Source organism: Hylaeus anthracinus, unplaced genomic scaffold (genome assembly GCF_026225885.1).
Source record: "Hylaeus anthracinus isolate JK02 unplaced genomic scaffold, UHH_iyHylAnth1.0_haploid 5, whole genome shotgun sequence".
Lineage (NCBI taxonomy): Eukaryota > Metazoa > Arthropoda > Insecta > Hymenoptera > Colletidae > Hylaeus > Hylaeus anthracinus.
This window is the reverse complement of record NW_026535322.1, coordinates 946,477-973,928: the sequence shown is the minus strand read 5'-3', so window position 1 is coordinate 973,928 and position 27,452 is coordinate 946,477. Positions and strand designations below refer to the sequence as shown.

Here is a 27,452-nt window from a genome sequence, read left to right as displayed (position 1 = left end):
AAATCAATGTACCTAAATAGTTTTTAGACGAGAGAGAAATTTTATTGTGTTATCGTTAAGTATAATTTGACTAACATTTAATAAATTATGATACAAAGTCATGTACTGTTATTTTCTTCTGTGATAAAAGTCATGTATGTAACTTAGTAATATCTTTTTTATTGTTACTGCACTTTTATACAATACCGTGACAGAGATGCGATGAATACATGCTCTAAGATCGAATAACAGATAATGATTTTACATTTACACAATGTTTGCATAATGCTTATGGCGCAGCTTGTACTAAAGCTTCTGCGACTTCGACGGCAATGGCTGCTTCAGCTTTGTCTTGTTCAGACGACGCGGACGAAAGTTGTTGCTGAGCTTTGCTCAGTATGTCTCTGGCTGCTGAACTATCAAGATTATCTACAGGATGCGCTTCCTCTGCTAAAATCTATGCAACCATTAAAAATGCTTATTATTAACATATTAACAAAGATTGAAAGGACATCTTGATATTTCCTGTTTTTCTTTTTTTTATATCATATCATCATACAATGAATATACCTGTACACTGTTATCCTCATTTATAGTAACTGTTCCAGAAGAAACAAAAACCTTCTTAGTATCACCACCTTCTTCGTATACTGTCACTACACCAGGTTTAAGCACAGCTAACGTAGGAACGTGCTTTGGTAAAATACCGAATGAACCAGAGAACGACGGTACGTCCACTTGTTTGATAACTGCTTGGTCATAAAATACCTACGGCAATGTTATTACAAAATTTATATACTTGAATTTTGAAAAATACTTTTTTCAAAAATTATATATATATATATTTATACCTGATTAGCTCCAGCGAAAGTAAACTTCATTTGATCGCTAACAACAGGCGCATCAGCGTAAGTTCTTTGCTGATTGCGAACGTACCTGAGATACGGGCGCAAATTACGAGCGAGAGTGGCCATTTTAACGTTCTAAAACAAAAGATCATTCGTGAAATGTACAAGAATTACTATAAAAGACAAAATTTTAATTCGAATGATAGGTAGAACTGATTACATCACAAGATCGACATACATTCATAACCCATCTTTAATAATCGTGCACATTAAAGACTAAGTTGTATGAATGAATACAAATTTATCTGTTCTTTTTATATATAAGTTCAACGAACTTACCGTGCGTTTGGTCAGCTATGTTTCGCACAGTAATTTACTTATAGCAGATATTACAAATATAAGTAGAGATTATATGTTATTCAATGCAGCTCGAAGCAGCAAGAACCACGGACGTACGAATATAGAGACGGTCATGTCGGCATTAGTCAGGAAGGGACGTGGTGTGCGATATGAAGCTACGAGAGAGCTCCGTCGGTCATCTTATATTGCCAAATTAAAGCGGAAAGTTTAAATAAGACAATAATTGAAAATATGTGTACATGTTTGTGAAAATACATTTTTAGAATTTCAAAGTATGAATATCTAATTTTTTATTATAGTTTGTTACTTTTTGTAATCTACCAATGGTTCCAATGTATCTACTTTCTCTTAAAAACTGTTCGAATAACTAAGCAACTACTTTACATATGAGCGTGATTGTTTATGATGCACTTTCTATTAACTTTCTTTCATTTCTTGTCAGATTTCCCATTAATTTCCCTTCATATCCTGCAACATTTCCCATTAAATTCTCTTCGTTTCCCGGCACATTTCACCTTTAATTTCTCATCATTTCCTGATACGTTCCCCATTCATTTCCTTACATATTTCCTTTTAATTTCCCTTCATTTCCTTACATATTTCCCCTTAAATTCCCTCCATTTCCTGGTATATTTCCCTTTAATTTCTCTTCATTACCTTACACATTTCCCTTTAATATTCGTCCATTTCCTGGTATCCATTTCCCTTTATTTCGTGGTACATATCCCTATAATTTCGCCTCATTTCTGTGATATTTCCCTATAATTTTGCCCCATATCTGTGATATTTCCTGAATTAACAATGTTGCTAATGGCTTCGCTCAAAACTTCAACAATGTTGCAAAGACGAGTCAATTTTTCAGATTTTGACACATTTTTCCGAACGTCTGAGTTGCCGCTTTGTTGTACTTCTGAGCATTGCTCGTCGGTTCGGTTATCATCCCATAGGTGCAGAGGTACCCCTTTTATGCGGCAACCTACGTTTACCGGCTTATCGTTTCGGTTGTCATCTCGTAGGCGCTATAGTGCCCCTTTTGTGCGGCAACCTACGCTTGCCGGCTTGTCGTTCTGGTTATCATCTCGTAGACGTAAGAATCCACTTATCTTGCAGTCTTGCAGATAACATAAAGGTTTTAATTTCGCACACTCGGTGGCGTCTGTAGCGCAAACGCAAGCGTGCCATTTTTAATTAACATTGTTATACTAATACTAGTTTAATTGCCAATCATGCGTGCAACTCGTTAAACATACAATATTGCATAACTCGTTTATGACAGGGCAAATAATCTGTTTGAAAAATATTTGTCCTGGAAAACTTTAACGTAATATGAGAAATCCTATTAATATGTTATCTGTAATACAGTCAAAGATCTTATCCAAAGACAGAGTTTACATGTGAAAGCTTTAGTTGATATCAACTATGAAGAACCATGCCATGTAAGCAATTTAACAGTATTACTATAATTCTGAGTAAGATGAGAACTGATGTTCGACTTTTGAAACTGGCTGTACAGGAAGGTATATAATGCTATGTGAGAAGTGCATACATCACATCAGTCCGCGCTCGACCAGGGGAACATTAACGTAGTGTTGTGCCGTGCATCAACTGATCAACATGTGCTCCGAAAAGTCACCGCGAATTCTTTCGATACAAAGTCACGTCGTGTTCGGTTACGTTGGCAATAAAAGTGCAACATTTCCATTACAGGTGAACGACACACCCACGTAACATTAATCCGTCATCCATATACGTTGGTACGACATTCACCATATCACCAACATTCTTCGCTTATCTCCAGTCATTTACCTATATACCTACGAGCTACGAGCATCCTCATTTGCTGTAAATTCATTTATGATTTCAGACATCAACTTTTATAGTATTAAATAGAAATTAGAATCATTATTGTGAAAATGATATAAAAACGCATCATATCTTATCATTCTTTTTTAAATATGAAATGTTATAAAATAATATAATTTAAAAGTATAGAGTGATAAATTAATACGAATGTGACATAATATACATCAAATACTATAATGAAGAAAAAAAACGGATAATTCTTTCTGTTAAGTTATTAGGATTCGAGGTAGATGCAATTAATTCTGTGCAACTGTCCAATCATACTGGATACAAGGTCTTTAAAGGTCAAATACTTGATGATAAAGACTTAGGTAAGATAACATGAATTTAAAGGGCAGATGATACTATTGTACTTTTAAGAATTTTTTTACATTTTTCTAATGTTAATGGTAATTTTGTAGAAGACTTAATGGATGGTTTAGCACAAAATGATTTAGACAATTACACTCATTTGCTCACTGGGTATGTTGGCTCTGCTTCATTTTTAAAGAGAATAGCAGGAGTGGTTCGTGCCTTAAAAAGTAAAAACCCTCATCTCAAATATGGTAAATAAAATATAAATATATTAGTTAAAATAATAATGGACTTCGTATTAATCACGTATTTTTCAATATTAGTATGTGATCCTGTTATGGGAGACAATGGAAAAATGTATGTTCCTGAAGAGCTGAATGAAATTTATAAAACAGAGATAGTGCCACTGGCAGACATTGTAACACCAAATCAATTTGAAGTAGAGTATGTTAAATATTTATATAAATTGGATACAAATGAAGCAACAACAGCACTAATAATGTTAATTATTTCAGACTACTAACTGGTAAAAAGATCAGTACAATGTCTGAGTTACAAAATGCTGTAAAAGAATTACACAAAGTTGGTCCTAAAATAATAGCTGTCTCATCGTCAGAAATTAGTGATACTTTAACGGCGGTGTTCAGCACAATAAAAAATAATACAATTTTTCCGAGCGCAACAGAGAATTTGCTATACAAAATCGAAATACCAAAAATACCAGCTAATTTTACGGGTTCCGGAGATCTCTTTGCTGCCTTGTTTTTAGCTCACACGTACTTAGAAGACAGTTTAAAAGATGCTATTCAAAAGACTATGAATTCGCTATATAGCGTACTATTAAAAACTTACGATTACTCCAAAGGTATTTATTTAAATTATTTCTTTATATAAAAATATTTAAAAATAATAACTTCTTTTAAAAATGTTCGTTAGCATGCCAAGACAAGGAATTACAACCTGCAAAGAAAATTGAGTTGCGCTTAGTACAAAGCAAAAATTGTATTGAAAATCCAGAAATGCGTCTTCTTGCCGAGCCTCTTTAACTCCGGTACTGTTCCAAATATGTGTAATTTTAAACTGAGTAAAAACTAATGTTGTGTTAACAATATTATGAATATATTTACATGTATAAACTATAGTAGTATTACTCGCAATAATTTTTTAATGTCAAACGAGGTACAATATTCATGGATTGTAACTCTTGGAAAAGTAACTTGCAGGCATAGGGCATAGAAATCGTGGAAACACACGAACTGGAACGACAACTGTGACACCAACCGCTATACGCCATCAGACCACATTTGTTACACACATCAACATCGAACGCATCGCTAGATATCATGAGTCTCTCAATCAACATCATGCTAGCACCGTATCCAATCAAACAATCACGTTCCATTTCACCTAATCGTAAACCTCCTTCTTTGGCGCGACCTTCGGTTGGTTGACGCGTTAACACTGCTCTTGGTCCACGAGCGCGGGCATGCATTTTGTCTTGTACCATATGCTTTAACTTTTGATAATAAACCTGTATTTTTAAATGTATATATAGTACAGTTTTATAGATATGAGTTACAGAATTAAGTGAGATATCGACTTACCGGTCCTGAATAAATATACGCCTGCAATGGTTCTCCTGTAATACCAGAATAAAAGAAATCTTTACCCAAGTAGTTGTAACCATGTTTTACTAATTCTTGGCAAACATCTTCCACTTTTGAACCACCAAAGGCTAAATTAAAAGTATGTATTATTATATATACATTGTTATAACGGTCATTAAGAAGGAAACATTTATTATAAATATACCTGTGCCATAATGAAACTGGCCTTTCACAACCCCAGCTTTTCCAGCGAGTAACTCTATCAATTTTCCGACCGTCATACGCGAAGGAAACCCATGCGGATTCATGATCATATCAGGACATATACCGTAGTCGTTAAATGGCATATCTTCTTGCTCCACGATCAAGCCTACATATAGATTCAAGTAATAAAAACGGATGCTTGTAAGTTTACATAATGATAAGATGAAACACGTACCAGTTACACCTTTTTGTCCGTGTCGACTACTAAATTTATCGCCAATCTCGGGTCGCCGTGTTTGCCTTAACAATAATTTAATCAGAAATGCATCTTCTGCATTACTGGAAATCATGACCTTCTCAATATATGCAGGAACAGGGCCTTTAAATACAACTGGAACCTCTTTGTACTCGGTTTGTGTTTGTACGTTACCAGAGGTCACTGGACCAATATTTGCGGAAGGAGCAGATTTATTTACCATTACCTGGGAAGAAGAGAAGGACATGACTCTTTTGTTTATATTAATACATCTAAAGCTTCGATCTTTAGAACTTAACCTTTCTATTTTCCGCCATTTCACCAGGTGCAGCAATTCCATCGCTATCGATAATATCGTGTTTCCAAACTGGTTTCTTTGTATTTGAATCTATTAATGGACCCATTATTCGATCGTATGTTTGATTGGCGTATCTTTTTAACGTACACTTTGCATTTCGATAAATCAAACATCTTCCAAATCCTCTATCGATCGAAGCTTTATTTAATATGAGAGCATCTTCGATATCGTAACCGCTATACGACATGACAGCCACTGTTGCATTTTGACCAGCGGGTAATTTATCGAAATTAATCAGTTCTATCGTTCTAGATTTCACCATAGGTGCTTGAGGGTATACTAAATTATACATCAACGTATCGATACGATTGCGTTGATTATAAGCGATGGTTCCCATGGCTTGTTTACCCATAGCACATTGATAAGTATTTCTTGGACTTTGATTATGATGAGGGTACGGTACTAATCCAGCACAAACTCCAAGTAACGTAAACGGTTCAATCTCTAAGTGTGTTGTTTTGTTATGAATATGGGATTCGTCGAATGCAATAGTGCTATCGTTTTCTTCGTTCACGTCCAAATACTCGATTAGACCTTTTAATAATATTATAAGTATATGTATATACACAGATACAGTTAAAGAAGTTTTATTTTTAAAGCACTAACCATCTTGTAGAAAATCTTCGAAACATCGTACACCTTGCTCAAGCAATTTGATGTGTTCCTCTTGTACAAGAGGTTCTCCATTTTGTACAATAATATATGGTCTGCACAATCGTCCACCATCAGAACTGATTTGAATGCATCTAAATTGAAGTAATGAAATTATAAAGAAACTGCAGTGTTACGTGTTGATTTAATTTTCCGAGAAATGTTACCTGTGCTGATGTTGTGTATGTATTGAAACAAAACCATTTATAAGGCCTTTCCTACGTAGCAATCGGAAGACATTTACCAGTCTCTGATAGTTTTTGACTACACCCAAAATATTACCATTTAGAAAAACCATGTAAACATCTTTATTATTGATTTCCTCGCCGCCAAGAATATTTACATTTTCGACACCTAAGTTGAATGCTAACCTCACAATTGGTTCCTCTTCGATTTCTGTAGTAATATGAGTCATGAGAGCCAAATTTTTTACTAAACCACAACCCTGCAGAAATTTTGTTCATAAATAATTTTGTTTAATTTCTGATTATGTTCAAAGTTCATGTATAATACTAACTTCTCCCTCAGGAGTGTCGCTGGGACATAGCATTCCCCATTGCGATGGTTGCAAAGATCGCGGACCAGATACTTTCCTGGTTTTTTCAAACTGAGAGTTAACTCGTGTCATCATACCCAGTGCAGAAATATAAGAGAGTCTAGACAACACTTGAGTGACGCCATGGCGTTCCATTTTGAATCGTTTAATCGTCCAATTACCCTAAAAAGACAAATATTTACTTTGTTTAGTATTCTTGATTAAAGAAGCATTATTAACTCACGGAAGATATAGCAAAGGCTAATCCATTGGTAATTTGATCCTGTCTCATGTGCTTCACAATATCAAATTGAGCAGCTTTAATTTTCGGTATATTTTTGTCAGCAATTTGCTTTAACTGTAAAAATATTGTAAATCATAATCTGTGTTATAATATCTTTGTAATAAAAACAATTTAATATTATCGTATATTACCTCCCAATTGAATCTTTTAAACAAATCTTCAAACATTAAAGATAGTAGAGAACCCGCCAATTCTAATCGTTTATTACCATAATAATCTCTGTCATCTACAAGTTTACCGTCGGTTTGTGCTTTCATGACTTTGCGAATCATCAAAGCAATGTAAGTTGCTTTCACTTTAAAATTAAAATCTACAACCTGTAATAACAAATATTTTATAGTACTATTGCATCACTTCCAAGGGGTAGAAATTATATTTAAATTACTAACAGGAACATGAGATAAAACGTTTGTTGCTAATATGTCTTTCATTTCATCTGTGATGCTAGCCTTTATTACTGAATACCTCTTTTGTTTTCTTTTATTACTGAGAAACCTGGAACATATGTGATCAATATTCACAATGCTAATAGCTTTACATATAAACAATTTACCTCAATGCTTGATTTTGAGCGAAAACATTTAAAACGTGAGACTCTTCCAAGCTGGGTGCAAATTTTTTCATAAATTCTTCTTCTGTACCAATCAGTTGCATGATTTCTTGATCGCTCACAATTCCCATTGCTTTAAATACTATTGTCACAGGAATATCCTTACAATATAAAACATCTTATCTCATGAAAAATATATCATCCATAAAATCATATTTCATTTATACAAGACAATACAAGTAATTTTTACTTACATCCTGAAAAATGTTGTGCCTCATGTAATATCTTCCAGCCTTACCTACAATATTAGTTTTTGTTTTCCTTTCGTGAGTAGAACTGTTACAAGATGCTACAATACAATTCTTAGTATCTTCTTCTAAAATAATTCTATTTCTAAGCATTTGCTCCTGTATAAGAATTACTTTCTCCTGTCCATTTACTACAAAATAACCACCGGGATCGTGAGGACATTCATTCATTTTTGCTAGTTCAAAATGAGATTTCCCATTTAATACACAGTTTGAACTTCTTAACATAATTGGCATTCTGGAAAGCAGTAACCAATTCAATTTATTATATGCTTATCATTTGAAATATATTTACCAAAACATACCTCCCAATCAATAAGTTATTTCTAATTATTGGCTGATGTCCTCTGATATATTCAATATCCACTGTGATAGGGGCAGAATAATTTAAATCTCTCAACCGACATTCGTGTGGTGTTGTAGAGCGAGTCACATTGAAACCTTCTTCCACATCTGGCGATCCAACATGTACATTTAAATATCTGCAGTACAAAATAGGTGGTTAATTGTAAGATCTATAATATATTTTGATGTAATATACAAACATAACAATGCTTACTTTACATAAAACAGAGGATCAGCATCGCTAAGTACTTTTTCATTTGCCTTTACAATCTTTTTTATCTCTACATTTATAAAATAATTAAAGGAATCAATGTGTTGTTTCACGAGACCTTTTCCCTTAAGAAAAGCAGGTACAAGTTTCCACTTATCCTATAAACAAATGATTGTATTAAGGTATCTACTAGAATACAATAAACAAATACCCTAACCTCTCTCGTACCTGTATATGCTTTACTACTTTATTATATTTTTGTTCAGATTTAATGCCATCGTGGGTACCAAATTTCATCTCACCCATTTTTACATGTACAAATTCTTTTACCGTGTATCAAATGTAAACTTCATAAAGGTGATATATACTTATAGTACACAAGCTGTTGTTAGACTAAAAGTGGATATAACCTAATCTTGCATTTGAGGTACGGACATATGTTACCTGCATATATTAGATGTACTCTATTGCATAAGACCTTTATAACGAATAAAAAATGACTTCAAAATTCTGATGGATTTCTATTTTTATTTATAGAGAAATCACATGGTACTAACATAAATCAACATAAACTGCAATGGAAACTCATACATTAAGATGATCCCAGAAATTTCATACGATTGCAATTTAAGCAAATTTTACTTTTGTTTCTCCTTTTTAACTTCCTAATACTTTTAACAAGAAATTAAAAACGTTTCAAATGCGATAGATATCCAAATTTCTGTACGTTAATAAAATCTTTAGTCATGTTGCTTATTGATATGCACAAAAAAAAGTGTGACATTTCATCACACTCGATATGCTAAGTAATTCCCTTATCATGTTTACACTTAATCGTGTGTAGTTCCGTATACAGTTGCAAAGAATACTTGGCATATTAAATCTTTAAGAATATGAATCTCTCTATTAGTAAATTTACAAGATCGCTGCTTCAGAATTACTCAAAATGGAATAGCGAATTATTTAATGTAAGATGTTCTTCGCAATATTACAAGATAGACGAGAATATCTGTGAATTGAAAGATCAACAGAAACAGGTTAGTATTATAGAATCGTAACAAAATTAGGCTGCCATATAAACGGCGTCAAGTTCAACGATTACGCACGCGCATTATTCTTAAGACGATCTACCAAACCGTCGATCGATAATTTTCAAATCTGTCCTCGTTTATGCGTAGCATTTAATTTAAAACAATTAAATGGGATATTTTCTTTTACAGCTACGACAATTGGTTTTTAACGTTGCTCAAAAAGAGCTTGCCCCGAAAGCTGGTGAGATCGACAAGAAGAACAATTTCGATGATTTACGAGTGGGTAACAAAATATTTAACAAATTCGGAGGCGTGTAAATTTTTGTAATTTACAAAATTGATTTCTAGTCATTCTGGAAAAAACTAGGAGAATTAGGCTTGCTGGGAATAACAGCGAAAACAGAATATGGTGGAACAGGTGGCACGTACTTGGATCATATCATTATTATGGAAGAATTGAGCCGAGCATCGGCGGCTATCGGACTCAGTTATGGCGCACATTCGAATTTGTGCTTAAATCAAATTCACAGAAACGGCACGGAGGAACAAAAGAACAAATATTTGCCGAAGGTTATTTACGTTCTTTTAAATAAAACTTTCATTTTATATTCGTTTAAAAAATGTAATAATCATTGATATAGTTGTGCAGCGGAGAACACATCGGAGCACTCGCCATGTCGGAGCCAGGATCAGGATCTGATGTAGTTTCCATGAAACTGCGAGCAGAAAAGAAAGGAGACTATTATGTTTTGAATGGTAATAAATTTTGGATCACGAATGGCCCTGATGCCGAAACTCTCGTCGTTTATGGGAGGACGAATCCAAATACCGACAAACCACAGCACGGAATCACAGCGTTCATCGTAGAACGCGGTTTCGAAGGTTTCAGTACAGCGCAAAAGTTAGATAAAATGGGAATGCGAGGTTCCAACACGGCTGAACTTGTTTTCGAAGACTGTAAAGTTCCTGGTAAGTTCGTCGAGCATATTCTAAGACTATATATAACTTATACATTTTTTGTTTTTATCTTCAGCGGGAAATGTGCTTGGAGAAGAAAACAAAGGCGTATACGTTCTTTTCAGCGGTTTAGATTTGGAGCGACTAGTACTGGCGGCTGGCCCTTTAGGGTAAGAATCCTTCAAGTTCCTAATTATTTTTCCATTATTTTATGGAACACCATGATTTAATGCATCGAATGTTAGAATTATTCAGGCGTGTTGCGACGTGACATTCGACTACGCCCATACAAGAAAACAATTTGGAAAACGCATCGCGGAGTTCCAGCTTATACAGGTACAATATTAAATGATTTACACAACCGCAGTATAAATGAAAATGTTAATGATGTTTCAGGAGAAGATAGCAAATATGTATACGAGTTTGAGTGCCTGCAGGAGCTACTTGTACTCTGTAGCAAGGTCTTGCGACGCTGGACACGTGAATCGGAAAGATTGCGCAGCAGTGATACTTTTTCTTGCTGAAAGCGCCACAAAGGCTGCCTTAGACGCGATTCAAGTACTTGGTAAATTATTTCAGTTCAATCCTCTGCGAAAGTTCGTCGACTATGAACGTTTATCTGAATGTTTGTAATTTACACTAGGTGGAAACGGGTATATAAATGATTATCCGACTGGAAGACTCCTGAGGGATGCTAAACTGTACGAGATCGGCGCTGGTACCAGTGAAGTTCGCCGTATGGTAATCAGTAGAGCAATCAGCGAAGAATATTCGTGAAAAGAGATGTTAGTCCTTTTTGCTGGCGCCTACGAACTTTGTACAGCATTCAAGATAAACGATTAAGTTAAGGATTTAAAAAGTATAAGCTTCATCCTTGGATTTACACGAATTTCTACTACTTTTTACAAAGAAAATAAAAATATATTTCATGCCCATCAACGGAAATTGTCCTTCGGCACGGTCGCATCGAACTTCCATCGTATGGCCGACCTAAATTATTTTTAATTCTTTTTTCCGAGCTTCACTCCCGCAACGTGGATCCATTCTTAGCGACCAAGCAATCCGTATCATCCGGACGGCGTATCGATAGGCGATTAATAGGTCATCAGCATTGGCAATCAGCATATCATTCTGATCGATGTGTATACACATCTTTCTTAGGATCGTGTAAATCGAGATAAATGAGTCACTAGAACGGTCCAGTCTCGAGACTATGATTGACTAACCTTTCGCGCTATAGGTTGCTAATTTAAGTCAAACTTACGTACACTCTCTTCCTCTCGTTTCATCACAGCTACTCTCTTTTGCTCTTCCCCCTTTCCCTCTTGATCTGGTCTCATTAATCACAGTGCAGTCGAACTAATTAGATTGAGGAGGCACGGCAAGGGAGAGAAGCTCGCGGGCTCTCGCAGACGTCACTCGGTGAAAGCGCGTCGGCGAAGGAAAAAGGAGGAACCGAAGTCCGTAAGATTCACTAAAAGAAGATGGCCCTTAAGTTCTCCATAAGCAGTTATTACGAAACCTATGTGAGTACGCGGCAGAACGAACCGACCCTGGACACTCCGTTCCTCTGTGATGTACGGTGACGTTCCCAGCTGGATCATGTTTCATCCTGCATTATTTTTCTCACGGCGATTTACCTTTTTCCTTCGTTGTTTTGGCAAAGAAACCCGTCGTAGCGTAAGAGTGTCGATCCAGCTATACAATTCAAATCTTTATTCTCGTCCTGCTTGATGACGTGTAGGCCTGTTGTACATGTACAAAGTATGCCTTAATTTCGATCGTTATTTAACACTCCATTAGTAGAATAGTCGGTTAAAGTGTACCATTAAATTTTTATTCAATTTATGTAGTTTTCTTTTTAGTCTGAAAGAAGGCCGTACATATACCAGTGTCTTTCTAGTGCACATATCATAAATAAAATATAATAGCAGGGCTATCTATAAATATATTTGCAGAAATTTATGTTCGTGTATTCAATCTTGTCATCTAAATACGCGTTTATAGATACAACTTATTTTTATCGCGTCGAGAAATTGTTCAATGAACACAAGGGTGAACGAACTTCTCAAGGGAATGAATCGAACGACCACAGAGATGCTTTTCAATTGTAACATGACGAAACTTCAATTAGCGTTGAACCGTTACGTGACACTTGTTCTGTTGCAAGAAGATGGTTAATGTCAAAAAGTTTAATATAATCAAAATATTTTCCATCGAACAATAAATTGGACTGATTAAGCTAGCTTACAAGAAATTTTGTTAAATTTAAGTGTGGAACATGAAATTGTTTAATTCGAGAAACATAACTATGGGAACTTTCCTATGTAAGATGGCCGATGGAGTTGTTTCTGCATTTCCTATGAAAAAGTAAACAAATAAATATCGAGTTTCGTACGAGATTATCAGTCCCCATGGCAGCGAAGTCAGGGAGGCCGATAAATGCCAGAGAAACGAGTGCAGGTCGGGACAGAACAATACACACGCAGTATGCCAATTCGAAATGGGGCCAGAATAGCAGAAGCGGCGGGCCGGCTAGTTGGGTAACTAAAGCTCGCAAGAAGTAAAGCCTGTCAAAATCAAGTGGCTGGTGCAGCCCAGTAGTTCTCGTTTGCCAGTAAAGAGCGTAAGCCGCTTCGATATCGACTCGTCGCGGATTCGCGCCGTCTCTGTGATCCCTTTTCGGCCGTCTTCTCGTTATTCATCGAGCTTCTCCCCTTTAATCCACGGGGGCTTTTCGCGCCCACACGCGCTCCTCTGGTTCTCTTTCGCGCGTTACATCTCGCGTCGTTAGGTTCTCTGGACGCCAGACCGTACGGGGACTCCCCATCATCGGTTTCTGTGTCCGTTCTAAACGCGCGATTGCGTTGTTGTGACAGACGGAGTAGAGCATGACGAGGAAACAAACGGTGATCGTGAAGCTTAAGAGATCCAGCGCCGGCAAACCTTGGGGGATACGTATCGCCGGAGGCGCTGATTTGGGCACGCCGATCGTCGTCACCCGCGTGAGTTCCATTTTTTTCTCCCCCTCTGAACACCATCGTCATCTCGATAGTTTATCCTGAGAACCATCTAACCACCTCTTTTTACATTTGCATCGTTTTTTTTCTCATTTTTGTTTCCTTTCGCTCTCCTTAAAATGTTATTGTTCTCTGAGTATTTCCACTTTCTTTTGGCAGATGGAAACAAATAACTGTGTTTGAGTTTAAGCTTGAGACATTGTGAATAATAGCCAATATGTTATCTACGTTAATTATAATGTCTTAACGTAGTACGATAACAACATAATATTTCTGCCATGGACGTTACAACAGTTTCATTCATTTGTGAGAATAAAAGAAGTTTAGCAGAACTGGCCAGGTTTTACCACCTTGATGAATATACGACGTTGTTCCAGTCGATCATTCAATTATGTAGCTGCACCCTTCTGGCACTAAACCACCGATTTCTTCGAGCCAGGGCTGTCCGATACGTACAGTAATATATTACTATGTAGATTCACACGCGTTGCCGCCCGTGCAGTTATTATTGGATGTGTACGGCAAAGCAGTAGTACCTACAACGGAACAGCAGGGGATCAAGATTATTTTCTAACGCAGACAACCTCCTACCAATACCATAATATTTATCGCGTTGAAAATACATTGTCCATCTTCATTTTGCCGCCCCGTGAATCTCTATTTTCTCGGAACGGCAAAATACAAGTGTAGAATTAATTTCATTAAAAGAACATAGACTACAACTTTTATTTTATAGAAATGAATAATTGTAGATATAATTTTTGAACTTAACACTGTTATTTACGTGTTTTGACATTGGAAATCCGATGAAAAACAAGACTTGCATTGCGACAGAGATTCAACCAGTAGAATAATAACATTTTAGAAGGTTCTGGGTATTCAATTTACCGCTCATCCATCTACCTGTCACGTGTGGCTCGATCTCGTGTATCTTCTCGATCCTCTCAGTTTCATTCTTTCTTGCACGATTCGAACGTAAAAGGTGGGAGCCATAAACACGTTTGGACATGATCCAACCATATACTTTTCATCGTAGATGCACAATTATACGTTACTGTACGTATCGAGTCTTTTCTATTTTCCATTTCTAAGTAATAAACATATAACACATTAAACCATAGAGGAATAAATAACCAAGTATTAATTTCTCAATTATTTCTACTGCCAAAAAGAACTACTAACTTAATTTGCCACGTATGCGCAAGGTAGGTGCGCAGAAAGTATTCACCTGAGAGTAGAAGCGAATCGAATGTTTGAAGGAAATCGGTTTTTGTGTTTGCAGTCGGAGAACGAGGCGCTCCAGAGGGGTGACGTGATCAAGAAAATCGACGATTACGACTCGCGAGACGTGAGGCACGTAGACGCCCAGAATCTCCTCCAAACCTCTGAATCCATAAGGCTTGTAATCGAAAGGTCTGACCAGTCGAGTGCGTCTCGTACCAACATTACCACGTCACCTCCGATTATCAAGCCGATCATTGGCAACAGGGCTGCGGTCACTAGTCTGTCAGAAAGCAATTCCTTCTTCATTATTATGAGCTCAGTTTGCCGTAACGCTACCGCCGCGCTACGCTGCATAACAGAACTATCGAGGGCCAGGGGATTCCCATTGAAAAGACAGAAAAGTTTAGGTGCATGCTTTCAGTAAATCCAATTTAAAAATTCTAATGGGAATCCCCGTTCGACGCTTCACATTAAACTCTGTCTTTTCTTTTCTCGCACTTATAATCGCAGCGCCTGACAGCTCGCAGCATCCAGAAACATCTTCGTTGTCTCGACAACCACTTTCTTTGATGTAAATCCTCGGTCTAAATGAAAATTTCACTAAATATTTCTCATAAAGCATACTTTTTCTGGCTGAAAACTTGGATCACGTTTGCTTGGAATGCTGCACGAAGGTATAAATGATTAAAAAGTGGTTGTCGGGCACACAAGATTCGCGAGAGGTGTCCGTTTCACGTTGACTTGTTACTAGGATGTTTCTGTTTCACTCTAGACCCAAAAAACAAAAAGTACCGACGGAGTTGCCGAAGAGTCCTGTGCCTCCACCGTGCTACGACGAATACAGTCGACCTTCGACTCCTCAGGAACCGTTTACCTTGCCCCACGATCACCTGGACGAGATTCGCGAAGAAAAGGTCCTCAGGTCGCAGGTACGTCGAAATTAATTTATTACTTGAGCAAGTCCATCAAAGCGTTCGTATCTACAAAATCGAAAATAATAAAAAGAGTAAGCGAACTAACATCAGAAACAATTAATAGAAGCGAAACAAGACGACAGATGCTCGAGATCGGTTTGAAAACAAAACCGAATTATCCTGGGCAGCCCATGTGCAGCCTACCGATGCGATTCAGACGATTTCAATCGCCTGTTGTACTCTATAACGGGGTCGATTCTTGGAAGCGACGTGAGAATTTGCTTCCTGAAATCGAAATTGTAAACGCGGCCTAGTTAGTTTAAACTTCCTGGGGAGTTCGTTGATCCGTAAATATAACATCTCGTGTTACCAAACGGCCGAGGCAATCACGCGACCGAGGTATATGTATATTTCGAAAGGTTGCTGAGAGCACTTATTAAACCCTGGTGGCATTTATCTTCTCGAGCTCGTATTGTTTAAGATACTCTTTCGTGAAAAAACCGAAGAGTTTATTTAAAGTATTTATAGAATATAAGGAAATATTGAAGAGTGCAGAGATAAATGAGAATAAAACTATTTTGATTCCTCTACGATTTGAAAATTCTATTACAGTCATTCCTGATAAATATCTCAACGACAGTCCAGAGATCAAGGCTCCCTACCTCTGTTCTAATGGGAATCGACAACTTCTAATGAAATTGTGAGGGTGAACGCCAAAACCACTCGCTAAGTATAGAGCAAGACTGCTATTTCAACCGATACGACATGGTTCGTCCGTCGTTAATTCTGGCCTATATGTGGAGCCAACTATTTTTTATTCTATCATCGAATGTCTACAAATTGTATGAACGAAAGACGATACGGTTCACAGCCTCAGAATAGCCGAAATATATTTTGTTATGCGCTACGAATATAGAAGCTCCGACAAGTCCTATCGACATACTTTGGCTCTCCGCTTGTCAAATTAGAAAAGTGTCGCCGTGGAAAGTCCAACGATTCTCGAAGTTCTGAAAATAATTACAACACGCTACGGTTAACGATGAATTATTGGTTTCCAAAACGCTAAGGCGATCTGGCAAGTTGACCGTCGTCCCGAAATTACTCGTGCACTTTGAAATTCAATAACTCACGGTTGAATCGCTGCAGACCAGCAGGCTGACAGGATATTTGTCGAATTTAATACGCCAATTTCCGAGACCCGTTTCAAGATGTCGGCGAATCGCGAGGAAACTCCGAATTTCTATTCAATGACGACAGGAACTTATTCGAAGTTACCTAAGAATCGAATCGAATACAATTCTTAATTAAATAAAAGGATCGTACGAGTTGATTTGTTGTTGAACAATAATTTTAAAAAAGTACCGTTAATAGTGCTCCGGTCTCATGCAAGCCTCGCTTAGCTCTGAGTTGTACGCGCTCATTAAGTTGCAAGTTTATCTCTTTGTCAGAACAGGGAGGACTATTTGTTCATTCAACTCTAGCTTTCGCTCCGGCTGTTAATCCATCCGTTTGCACGGTTGTCTCCTCAACATATTACACTGGCCTTCTAGCTGCCCGAGCCAGTTTTTTATGGCCTGTCTAATGTTCTCCGTGGCTCCTGCAAATGATAAAGCAGCGTTAATTTAATGACGTGTTTGATCCAAAATATTCATTCGATAATTTTCTGAATGGTTTACGTTCAGAGTTGATAAGATAAATGCCATAGTTCCAATCGCCAATTAATTTAAATAGTGGGTAACGATTAAATCTATAGTGTAATTACAATTTATGGTGGTGAATGGCGTAGTTTCGAGGAAAACCCGAACACGCCTTTATTCGAGGCATGTCCGAAGTGTGAATATATTTTTGTTGGCCCGCCACGATGCCGGAAAGTCCACGTAGAAGCGGTTGCCACGCTATAAATATCCCTTTTGCATCGAAACCACTGCTCTGATCCAATACTGCGCGATCCAGGACGATTTCGGTACACCATTTCGATTCCTAGTTACTCTCGTTATGTATTATATTACCTATACGTTACATAGACACATCGCCTAGGTTCTCAAACGAGCGTAAGCATACCTCTCCGTATCCAGTAATTAATTGGAGTTGGAAACCTGAAAACAAACGAGAAAAGAGTTTGTATTCTTTCACGTTGAAAATAAAGAAATACAACTTCCAATTAAGTATCCAAACTCTCGGACTCAACATAGTTTGTCCCCCATACAGACTCGCGTGGAGCGATCCAAGACTCTTCGAGTTCCATCGAGATCGATCGCGAGGGTCGAAGAGCGCACGAAGATTTATGGTAAACTTGGCAATCGCGATTCGTACGTGCTATCGTTAATTTCCTGGTGGAAAGGGATGCTGCCAAGGGAAACACTTTCCTCGGCGATAGTTGCTCAGGGTCGAGTGATCCATTAATCACGATGCTAGAGAACACTGGCTGACAATGGGTGCTTGAACGTGACCTTGCGGACAATAGTTCAGCGCGTATCTACCGTCGACGGAACGACTCACTCACTGAACGATCTTTAAAACAGCGATTTTAATAGCGATCCCTTAAACTTTCAAGCCTTCGAGATTTGGTCCAAATCCAAATGTGACGCACTGAGTCAAAAAATACCAGTTAAACGTAACAGAAATCCAGACTTGAAAGAATACGTAAGGCTATATCATGGATTCTTTTTAGAATCGCGAATCATCTTTTTTTGTTTCAAATACAGTAACCGATTTACTTAAGAAAATGCGGCGCAAAGAAGTTTTGGAAACGTACAGACGAGGGCAAAGAGATCGCGTGGCCGATCAAGAGGGTAAAAACGTAGGAGTGATCGAGATACGTCGGTAATACGCGGAGAGGTGAAGAAAGAGCGCGAGAGGAGTCGCGTGGAAAAGGCCAGAGTTAGTGCCGCCCGCGCAACGAACCAGTGCGTTAGCGAATATTCGTAGGTGAAGGATCATCCACGGAGAAAAAAGTGACAGGGTCCAGCCGCGTAGGAATAAACGAGGGAAAGCAGGCGAAGGGGATACTATTGCGCGCGTGTCATTTCCAGGAAGACAGGACCACGGTCTTCGGCTAGGAAACGATGCCAGCTTACACCACCGTTTATCGCCACACCGTCGAACATCATCCAAAAGAGGAAGAGGCTGCCGTCTACTGGGTACGAAACCTTTATTGCCAGTCGTAGGGAAACATTTTTAAACGCTTCGTTGCGCACCAGTAATCCAACGTAACGTTTAGAAGACGCAGGACCTATTTGGAGGCATAAATATTTTTGTTAGTAGGAACAATAACTCACTTGTCAGGATATCAGATGAAAAGCAAAGACACCGTACATACTTTGACACTGATGTGATAATATTTACCATTTTTTAAGAGCATTTCCTTCGTAGACCCTTCTAAAATATGCACAGTATATTTTTTTTAAAAGAAATTTGGAATTTTTATTTGTTTGGAATTATTGGTACCGAGAATGATTTTCTTGAAGCCTCGCTTTCACAAAATCCTGTTTCCAGAGAGAATGCTGTAAGAGGATATTGCGAAATAAGCGTGGACATTTTACGTTTTCGCGACTCGATTTTCCTCCAACTTCTTTTCCTCGTCCGTGAATTATTTTTAACTGCGACAACAATTTTGTACGACCCTCGAAGTAACGTGTCTGCGGACCGAAGTAGTTAAATGTACAAAATTTGTAACTATACCAAGCCGTTTATTTTTATTAAACATTTTCGACCATGTGTTCGTGAAATTTGAAATTGTAAATCCCCCGTCGTCAAGGTCAAAGTAGTACCAAGCCCTTTAACATCCACTGACAATACAAATCGAGCCGCACGACCTCGAATAACTCTTCGAGGTCCAGATCTTCTGAGTCACAAATACATGCGAAATTTTCCAGCCGCTGTTCGCTACTTCTGCAGATTTTTAATACTGCATTTCTTCCCTCTAAAAATAGCGAAAGTCGGTCCAACAATCGCGTCGAATAAACGACAGCGAAACGAAATGTAAGCCGATCTAGATTTCGAATAATGCCACGAGCCAACCTTGACATCATCCGACGAATGTGGGGCTAGGTCCCAAAGGCTGTACCGGTGACATTAAAAAAAGGACAGAGACGAATCTCTGGCGAGACGTAGCTTCGGGCGCAACCCCGTAAGAAGCAAACGGGAGGGGAGAAATGATCGAGTTGAAAGGAGAATTACACCGCAAGTACTACCGCCTAATAACACGGTGCAATAAAACACACGTAACCACGCTAACGGTGAGGCCGTTCATTGGTATCTTATTCTATTTTCGTGAACGAGATCTGGGTTACTCAAACACAAGAGGAACGACACACGCACACACGCATCGGACACCAACAGCACCCCCTCTTCCCCCCCCCCTCCCCCGATGGCGTGAGCTTTTTCGAAAGCGTCGTTCCGCCCCAAAAATTCTTTCGTCAGCGTTAAAAAAGAACTGGGTGTAAATTGAACGACATCTCGAACTGTGTATTTCAAGCGTCTCGGTATCGTGGGTACTGAACAGTTTGCCACTGATTCCAGAAAGGTCAAGGCGCATCGTTTCACTAGATTGTCAGAGTCGCTTTGAAGTTTATATGCTTGTTTGCGATTCGAAGGAGAAGGTATGGAAACCTCTATCGTAAGAAGCATCGTTGGTTTTAATAATCTGAATTTCGCGTTGTAGAGTTTTGTCGTTTTCGCTCGAACCTTGCCAAAATGTTCTAGAAAGATTTCCTTAGAGTTCAAGTTTCGCTACACCGGTGGCGAGCCAAGCAGTAAACACTTTTTGAAACAGCTGTTTCGTCGTAGCTGAATTTAGTTTCGGGGACATAGAGCGAAAGTGACGCTGAAACAACAGCTTCCTTGTTATATTATTATTTCTTGGAGACGTGTAATAATAGGCGAAGACAACGCTTTTGCGAAACGGACGATATTTCGTTAATTCCTATAGCGTTTAACTATTTATCCTTGTTATGAGTTCATAGCCATGCCAATATATAAACGAAAGTTGATACAAGACTATCGGAGGACCTAACGAGCATCGTACTATTTAAGACTCTAGTCCGAAACCATTTTCGGAAGTTAACAAAATTATTTAAAATAAAATAGCACCCTGTCTAAGAGACGCGTAGTTGTCTCCCACTACTTCTTGGAACAGCCTTGTTGCAACTGAGGCACAAATACGTATACAATTTTCTCTTTCATTTTTGAATCGATCTTGAATCGATGAGAAATTGTCAGGTGTTTTTCGCGACAGATCTCGTGGCACACGGGGTACGCGTTATTTTTGCCTGCTAGGGGCCTTCGTCTATTTCGAGAGAATCACTCTTGCTCATCCTATGGAAATGATGTTCCTGACCCATTTTTAATGGAGTCCTCGTTAACCACAATTTCACTCGATGACGTGGGAATTGGTCGTCGCATCGATCGATATTTACGGCTGGCCGAAACGAAATCAATGGCGGCTGGACTCAAATTTGATCTTCTATTCTTGCGAGCGCGTCTTATAAATACGACGCGTAACTTTATCCTGCGTCCGAGCTCTTTCTACACACCACTCCACTTGACATTCTCATTTTCCTCGTGTTTCGGCAATGACGATTCCCAATGGAGGCGCGCATTCGTTTTATAGGTAAACAGAAGCCTGCTATTCCGCTATGCCCTCTGTGTCTACAAAAACGATTTCTTGGTTAATTTGTTATTCCCTTATATTTTTTTATCGTGGAAGAATTTGCCACTGAACAATAATAATAATAATTTCGTAATTCCGGACAGAAAACGACAGGCGAATGACATAATCCGCGGACGCGGACATTTGGCAAACGTTTTTGTAGGTAACGCTACTGTTTTATGCAATTTTCTCATTGTGCTCGGAGTTTCGAGCCAAGCGTGGGAAATTTTAGTCGCATTACAGCTTTCCTAAGAGACGAACGGTCATCGAGCGATATACACGCGTTATTCTATACCTAGCGGCTAGCTTCCGGCTGTGATAGTTCTGCCAAAATTATCGCCAGCTTTTGCTGTTTCGACTCGGAAATTATTCGCGTACCGAATGTACGAATTTTATTTCACCCCTCGCTGTACATGCTCGAACGTTCCTTTGATCCTTCGGATCGGTCAAAATACCTTTGAAATTATCATCGATTTATTTTTGGTCGGGTTCATGGATGCGAGCCGCGCTCCATTATCGCAACAGTGTCGAGAATTAATGAGGTATCATCGATCACCATGGCCTCTATTAAAGTTTATTTTAGATTTTGTTAGTCGGTAATTGACGCGGTTCTGGCAGAGGATTCCACGCCTACCAATCCGATCTTGAACCTATCGGTTTTGGTATTCGCGGTTCGTTAATTACTCTAATTTCTTTTACTTGATCTTTTTGAGACGAACACAAGAGTTTAAAGAATTACAACTATTATGTATCAGCGATATTATCTATGTACAGGGTTAAGCGTTCAAGGTTGGCAAGCACAACGTTCGAGAAACGTTGGTTTCCTTTGTGGACGAATTAAAACAAACTGTAGCGTGTGACCGTGGCTTTAACCATAAACAATGTTTCAGCCGTACCGCACGACTCCTCTTGTTTTACCCGGTGCGAAGGTCAAGAAGGATGCACCACTCGGAGAATGCTATCTGCGTCACCATCCAAATCCGATGATCAGAGCAGCGCCTCATCACTACGAACCAGCTCATCCTGAAGTTGCTATGAAGCAAAAGGTGCGTGTTAACGAATATTAAGACCACTAAACTGAAGAAAAATAATAAAGTCATATTCTACGAGCAAACTTTTACATTTTCACAAAGAGGAATAGCTTGTCTTGTCGCGAAAATGTTGGTTTTAATCTCTTAAGAATATAAAAGAATTACAGAATGAAAGACTGAGAGAATTAAGAATACTTAACTTGTAAATATATATGTGTTTCATAAAATGTCCGACTAGGTGGCGGAATCGGTACTTCAACGTGTCTTGGGACCGAATGAAGTTCCAAAGGTTTGGACCACTTTATTCATGAATCGCTTCCGCTTCCACAAACGACGCTTCCGCTTTGAACAGAAAATACAACGATGTATTCACGTTAAAAAATAGTTGAAATTCTAACTAAATATCTGAAAATACCATCGAAATGTCTATGGTTGCGAGTGCCGACGATAATATAGCATGCTATCGATATTTTGCTAATGATTAACCCGCCCGTCAACGATTAGACGATCGGTTTTTAATAAAGGGCGTATGTACTTCTGTTTATTTATACAAAATTATCTGATGAGACTGCAACGTTCCGAAGGACGACGAATACTTTAAATGCGTCTAACAGTAAATTTATGACTTACTTCAGAGGAGTTAAGAATTAACTTAAGACACAGTGGCGTAACTTAAGAATGCGTAACGAATCTTTGGAGCCCCAGCTCTGTAATGAAACAAAGAAATATACCTGTTGCTGGTTACGCCACTGAAACGATGGAATACAACGTCTAAAGACTAATGCTATAAATTCAAAGAGACAAACGAGGGCATCTATACCCATTGTGATTAATTTGCAATCGATTTGCAACCTTTCCTCTCATCGTTTCGTTTCATTTGATTCCGTAGGTAGTCCACAAGCAGTTCAATTCACCGATTGGCCTCTACTCCGAACAGAATATCGCTGACACTATTAAATGCCAGGCGTCCGCTATACCGTAAGTATCGAGAAAAGATTTCACTTGAAAATATAAAGAAAACGTCTAATTCGCCGTGTAGCCTGCAATAGAGTAATAAAGTTAGTATCATTAATACGAATTGGCTTTTTGCTGAATGCTGCCACTTATCAAACACATTAACTCCGCAAGAGCAATTTTAATCTTGACACTAATTAACCAACGGTCATTCGTAACTCGATTTACCAGATAAATCAAAGTCGCATTTTAAATTGTCAAACATCGATCACGAAGACGATATTTTTGATGACAATGCTACAGAGCTTAACTTTGTAATTTCTTTCGATTTTGAGGTCATTCGAGTTTGATATGCACCGGCAACGGTGACATTTTTTTAACTCGTGCATCTCCATACAGCACGGAGCGTTGCTGGAATATTCTTGACACGTTACGCGTTGTATGGTTCGCATGAATCGCTAACTAATACTAAACTCGTAGGCAGACAAAATTCTTGAATTCGGAAACGATATTCTACCGACGAGAAATATTGATTACAAGTTTTAATCCGAATACGTATGAATTCGTCGACGGCTGTCCCGAAGAAACAGAAATAAACGCAGCGCCTCGATTCCTCCGCAGCTTGCGAAATGGATGACACTCACGTGCGGTTTATTTATTTTCCAGCATTTTCATAGACTTTTCCTTCGTGAAACAGAAACAAGAAATACAGGAGCAAGCGAGAATCTTGAAGGAGCAGGCCAAGGCCGCCTCCTCGAAGAACGTGTGGCCTCAATTCAATAAACCGAATTAATATATACAGATATACATACACACATATATATTGTAACGATAGTTCGAGATAGTTTTTCGCTGTTCCAAAATTCTACGATAACGCTGTCAACTATATTATCAATTCGACTTTCATCGCTTCTATCGACTATTATTTTTAGACCACCGCGTGGAATCGCCAAGTGTATTGCGATTTATTGTAGGGATCTCGAAATAGTGTCAACAAAACCGTCAGGAAAGTTCGAAAACAAACCTCGCGAAAGTTTGCCGAATAACAATCCTTATATTCTTGCATGCTGTAGAATAGACAATAATCAACAATTAATCGTATGAGATTATACGTGAGAATAAAATAATAAGTAGTCTTACTAATTTCGATGCTTACGTGATGAGAGCGATTCTCGAGAATTACCTTTCCTTCGGAGAAATTTCACTTGATCGATCGTAAAATATAGGGGTAATCAGAACTAGATAAGTCCTGTCTACAAGTTCTCCTAAAACCTGCCTTTGTTATTGTAAATTATAGTATATAAATGTAAAATAGAAACGAGACGTTGCTGCTACTTCTGACCAATAGAAAGACATGTATAACAATAAAGTAAATGAAATAAAGCCCATCTCTGGTTCTCACGAGCTCGATAGGATTCTCAATGAGTAATCTAATGACCAGTAATGGCGTCTCAGTCGTGGACAGGACAGTGTTAAACGATTGAAGGTTACGTAAGACGAAACGTAATCCTCGAAGAAGGGCGCCAAGCATGTAGCTAGAACGTGTTTGTAATTAGATTAACGATTAGAGCTCGGAAGCGGACCGAAAAGTCGCTCTCGAAAAAACAATTGGCGATACATAACCCCTGGCTGCTGTTAACCGATTTGACGAAATCGCCAAGCAAATGAATTAAAAGTAGCCCATGTGTACACATGCGATACGACGATACAGCCCGAAGAAACCGATGAAGTACGACCCGAGTAAGAGCGAGGCTTACAAAGCTCTGCAAGAGGAAGGCTATGGCGACACAGTGCAGGAGGTGAAACAGCCAGCGCGCACTGGCGTTTTCTCGCCGCAGAAAGTCAACCAAAATAGGGTATGCTCAGTACTTTTATCATAATAAAGCGGAGTTTTAGAAAGTCGAGCCAAAATTTCGATACCCGTTAGAGCAAGACTTCGATACTTAAATTGGTATTAATTTCAGGTACAGTACGCTCGACCGAAGAGTCCCGCTGGACCATTTGTAAGTATAAGTCTAAAAATAGAAAATTTTACGTTAGATTGAAACAGAAAAAAGGAGTTTGTGTAACTGTCTATTATCAATCTCGATCTTTGCCGTACTCGCATGTAATTGCATGAACAGCACGCGTTGAATGCAAATCTCTCTACTGAACATACAATTCGTAAAAATCGTAATACAATAATACCTCGATGTAACAATAGACCATCAAGAACCACTCATCAATTTACTTGACTGAGTAAACGATAAATTTAGATTTATGAGAGGTTTTTGATCATTCCGATACTGAATTTGTTTGATATCATTTACTCAATGGAACTGGTATCGCCATCTAGCGTCAAACGAAAGGAACTAAGTATTTGACAATCAGCGCCCTCCGTGGGAAAACGCCCAAATTTGTCGTAAAATAGTTCATATTCGCTCACGCTAGATGATGCCACCAATTTCTTCTTTGTGGATTTCCTAGCCCCACGACTCCTACTGTTCCAGCAATGGAGAAGGCAGGAGAGAAATGTAGACAGTTAGGTTATAACAGCAACGAAGAGACACTTTATTGTGTGTTCGTAACAGACGTGAAAACACATCCATCTACTGAGAACATTGCACAACACTGCCGCTCGCAGACGGCTTCTCGTCGAACGCGATATGGCCGCTTCCCCACTCTCGTATATAGAGTGAGAGGGAAGATCGCACTCCCTGCATTTTGAAAATTTAGTTCAACCTATTCACCGCTAGAGGCTGTTTAATCGAATGACACAAAAATTGAACAAGTGCATACATTATCAAACAATAACGCACTTCAAATTAAGCTAAGCCAACCCAAGCCAAAAATTTGAAAACGAATACGAGCACCTTCGTTCTCTAGCTAATCCTTCATAATAATGTACAAAGAGATATTATTTGTAGGATTAACGCTATATCGAGGAATTATTGTATACAAAAATCGTCAATATCCTTAATGGATGAATTTGTCATACTTCTTTTCGTGTTTACTTATTCGTCCTGTCATTAAAGTATAGTAAAGTTCTGTACCATCTCCCCTCGTAAAATGCTACGACAAATTAATATTTGATGTTTATTTGATCAAGGGTGGAAATTATAGACGTCCCTTCCCCCTCCCTTTCATAAAGGATCGCATCAACGACTATTAAAAACTTACACCAACTTGTACGTGTAATTTGTGTATCTGCAACCGCACCTATTCGCTTGTACTAGTCACAAGCGAACATTTTGTCCCTCTTCATTTTAGGGACAAAGTCTTCGCATACGACTTATGTGCATGATATTTTACACGTTGCATGATGACGCCGAATTCCAACATGTCGTCCATCTACGAGTATAAATTTTCGTTAAACAAATGTCTGAGATTAAAATTATATTTGTGAAAATAGTGGATTTACTATTACTCTTTAATTTAAATAAAATACTCGTAAGGGAATCTGCCAATGCATGCTAAGCACTTGTGCAATTCGTTGACGCTACGTTTTCGATTGATACAAAAAGAATTTACACTTTCCTTTTAGGTAAATGTCAACGACGATGATGGCGAGAAGATTCATCAAAGTAACAGCTTCAAGAGGATTATGTATAGTGTGCTGGGACAAACTGATTATTGAATCCAATTCTGAACTGATGCTATAAATATATCTTATTTATAATATATACATATATGTATATTTTATTTATTGTATGATGCAATAAGTGGTAACGAGAAAAGTGCCAAATTATAAGCAACAATTAAACGAAATAAAAAAAATAAAAAGTATAATATTATTACTATTGAGAGATCAAAGTAATTGTACACAAATTGAATTTTCCGAAATGTAACAACTTACCAAAGATTTCAATGAAGTTACATTATTTAATAAACATTCGTAAACGTGGCTCATGTGCAGTATAAAACTGTTGTCTCGTTGTTTTCCCCGTTCCATCTTCTATTCGCCTAACAACATTAATAAACAATACATTAAACAATCATGAACATAATGCACGAATACC

The 27,452-nt window shown here is 38.2% G+C and overlaps 5 protein-coding genes and 3 long non-coding RNA genes across 24 annotated transcripts; 3 read left to right on the top strand and 5 right to left on the bottom strand.

Annotated features, from left to right (window-relative positions):
- Positions 1-139: 139 nt before the first annotated feature.
- Positions 140-1,322, bottom strand: LOC128896143 (ATP synthase subunit delta, mitochondrial). The gene is made up of 4 exons (XM_054159366.1): positions 1,167-1,322; positions 831-962; positions 550-747; positions 140-436 (listed from the first exon to the last, which is right to left on the bottom strand). The coding sequence occupies exons 2-4, from the start codon at positions 951-953 to the stop codon at positions 269-271; spliced, it is 489 nt and encodes a 162-aa protein (XP_054015341.1). The 5' UTR covers positions 954-962; positions 1,167-1,322; the 3' UTR covers positions 140-268.
- Positions 1,323-2,711: 1,389 nt separating this feature from the next.
- On the top strand, positions 2,712-4,485 carry LOC128895442 (pyridoxal kinase). The gene is made up of 6 exons (XM_054158036.1): positions 2,712-2,894; positions 3,262-3,361; positions 3,452-3,595; positions 3,668-3,788; positions 3,860-4,209; positions 4,281-4,485. The coding sequence occupies exons 1-6, from the start codon at positions 2,802-2,804 to the stop codon at positions 4,388-4,390; spliced, it is 918 nt and encodes a 305-aa protein (XP_054014011.1). The 5' UTR covers positions 2,712-2,801; the 3' UTR covers positions 4,391-4,485.
- LOC128895430 (DNA-directed RNA polymerase III subunit RPC2) lies at positions 4,440-13,194 on the bottom strand. 4 transcript variants are annotated; one of them, XM_054158006.1, is made up of 18 exons: positions 13,060-13,194; positions 12,210-12,407; positions 11,930-12,135; positions 8,677-8,831; positions 8,423-8,599; positions 8,064-8,355; positions 7,813-7,970; positions 7,649-7,754; positions 7,391-7,576; positions 7,200-7,313; positions 6,938-7,138; positions 6,588-6,865; positions 6,376-6,515; positions 5,711-6,303; positions 5,391-5,637; positions 5,157-5,321; positions 4,949-5,079; positions 4,440-4,875 (listed from the first exon to the last, which is right to left on the bottom strand). In XM_054158006.1, the coding sequence occupies exons 3-18, from the start codon at positions 11,999-12,001 to the stop codon at positions 4,492-4,494; spliced, it is 3,399 nt and encodes a 1,132-aa protein (XP_054013981.1). In that variant the 5' UTR covers positions 12,002-12,135; positions 12,210-12,407; positions 13,060-13,194; the 3' UTR covers positions 4,440-4,491. The 4 variants fall into 4 exon arrangements, with proteins under 4 accessions (XP_054013981.1, XP_054013982.1, XP_054013980.1 ...); XM_054158007.1 differs by having other exon boundaries at positions 12,302-12,407; XM_054158005.1 differs by lacking the exons at positions 11,930-12,135; positions 12,210-12,407; positions 13,060-13,194 and adding an exon at positions 8,902-9,100.
- LOC128895439 (isovaleryl-CoA dehydrogenase, mitochondrial) lies at positions 9,268-11,596 on the top strand. Its single transcript, XM_054158029.1, has 8 exons — positions 9,268-9,710; positions 9,894-9,983; positions 10,053-10,274; positions 10,346-10,673; positions 10,738-10,831; positions 10,907-10,997; positions 11,058-11,226; positions 11,305-11,596. The coding sequence occupies exons 1-8, from the start codon at positions 9,567-9,569 to the stop codon at positions 11,436-11,438; spliced, it is 1,272 nt and encodes a 423-aa protein (XP_054014004.1). The 5' UTR covers positions 9,268-9,566; the 3' UTR covers positions 11,439-11,596.
- A 52-nt stretch (positions 13,195-13,246) lies between the features above and the next one.
- On the top strand, positions 13,247-27,337 carry LOC128895440 (PDZ and LIM domain protein 3). 5 transcript variants are annotated; one of them, XM_054158031.1, is made up of 10 exons: positions 13,247-13,666; positions 14,964-15,187; positions 15,678-15,834; positions 22,360-22,515; positions 22,739-22,789; positions 23,390-23,478; positions 25,166-25,310; positions 25,419-25,457; positions 26,543-26,621; positions 26,978-27,337. In XM_054158031.1, the coding sequence occupies exons 1-9, from the start codon at positions 13,553-13,555 to the stop codon at positions 26,603-26,605; spliced, it is 1,038 nt and encodes a 345-aa protein (XP_054014006.1). In that variant the 5' UTR covers positions 13,247-13,552; the 3' UTR covers positions 26,606-26,621; positions 26,978-27,337. The 5 variants fall into 5 exon arrangements, with proteins under 5 accessions (XP_054014006.1, XP_054014007.1, XP_054014009.1 ...); XM_054158030.1 differs by lacking the exon at positions 26,543-26,621 and having other exon boundaries at positions 13,256-13,666; XM_054158033.1 differs by lacking the exon at positions 26,543-26,621 and having other exon boundaries at positions 13,259-13,666; positions 14,964-15,094.
- Positions 13,673-15,050, bottom strand: LOC128895448 (uncharacterized). Its single transcript, XR_008461800.1, has 3 exons — positions 14,910-15,050; positions 14,585-14,768; positions 13,673-14,217 (listed from the first exon to the last, which is right to left on the bottom strand). It is a non-coding gene; the product is annotated as an uncharacterized LOC128895448 (long non-coding RNA).
- Positions 15,046-18,886, bottom strand: LOC128895447 (uncharacterized). 9 transcript variants are annotated; one of them, XR_008461795.1, is made up of 7 exons: positions 17,582-18,886; positions 17,182-17,416; positions 16,950-17,094; positions 16,763-16,826; positions 16,024-16,104; positions 15,698-15,885; positions 15,046-15,185 (listed from the first exon to the last, which is right to left on the bottom strand). It is a non-coding gene; the product is annotated as an uncharacterized LOC128895447 (long non-coding RNA). The 9 variants fall into 9 exon arrangements; XR_008461796.1 differs by having other exon boundaries at positions 16,024-16,826; positions 17,582-17,799; positions 17,881-18,886; XR_008461797.1 differs by having other exon boundaries at positions 16,024-16,826; positions 17,582-17,915; positions 17,975-18,886.
- Positions 22,523-24,775, bottom strand: LOC128895449 (uncharacterized). Of its 2 annotated transcripts, XR_008461802.1 has the most exons (4): positions 24,099-24,775; positions 23,321-23,540; positions 22,916-23,207; positions 22,523-22,842 (listed from the first exon to the last, which is right to left on the bottom strand). It is a non-coding gene; the product is annotated as an uncharacterized LOC128895449 (long non-coding RNA). The 2 variants fall into 2 exon arrangements; XR_008461801.1 differs by having other exon boundaries at positions 22,796-23,207.
- Positions 27,338-27,452: the final 115 nt, after the last annotated feature.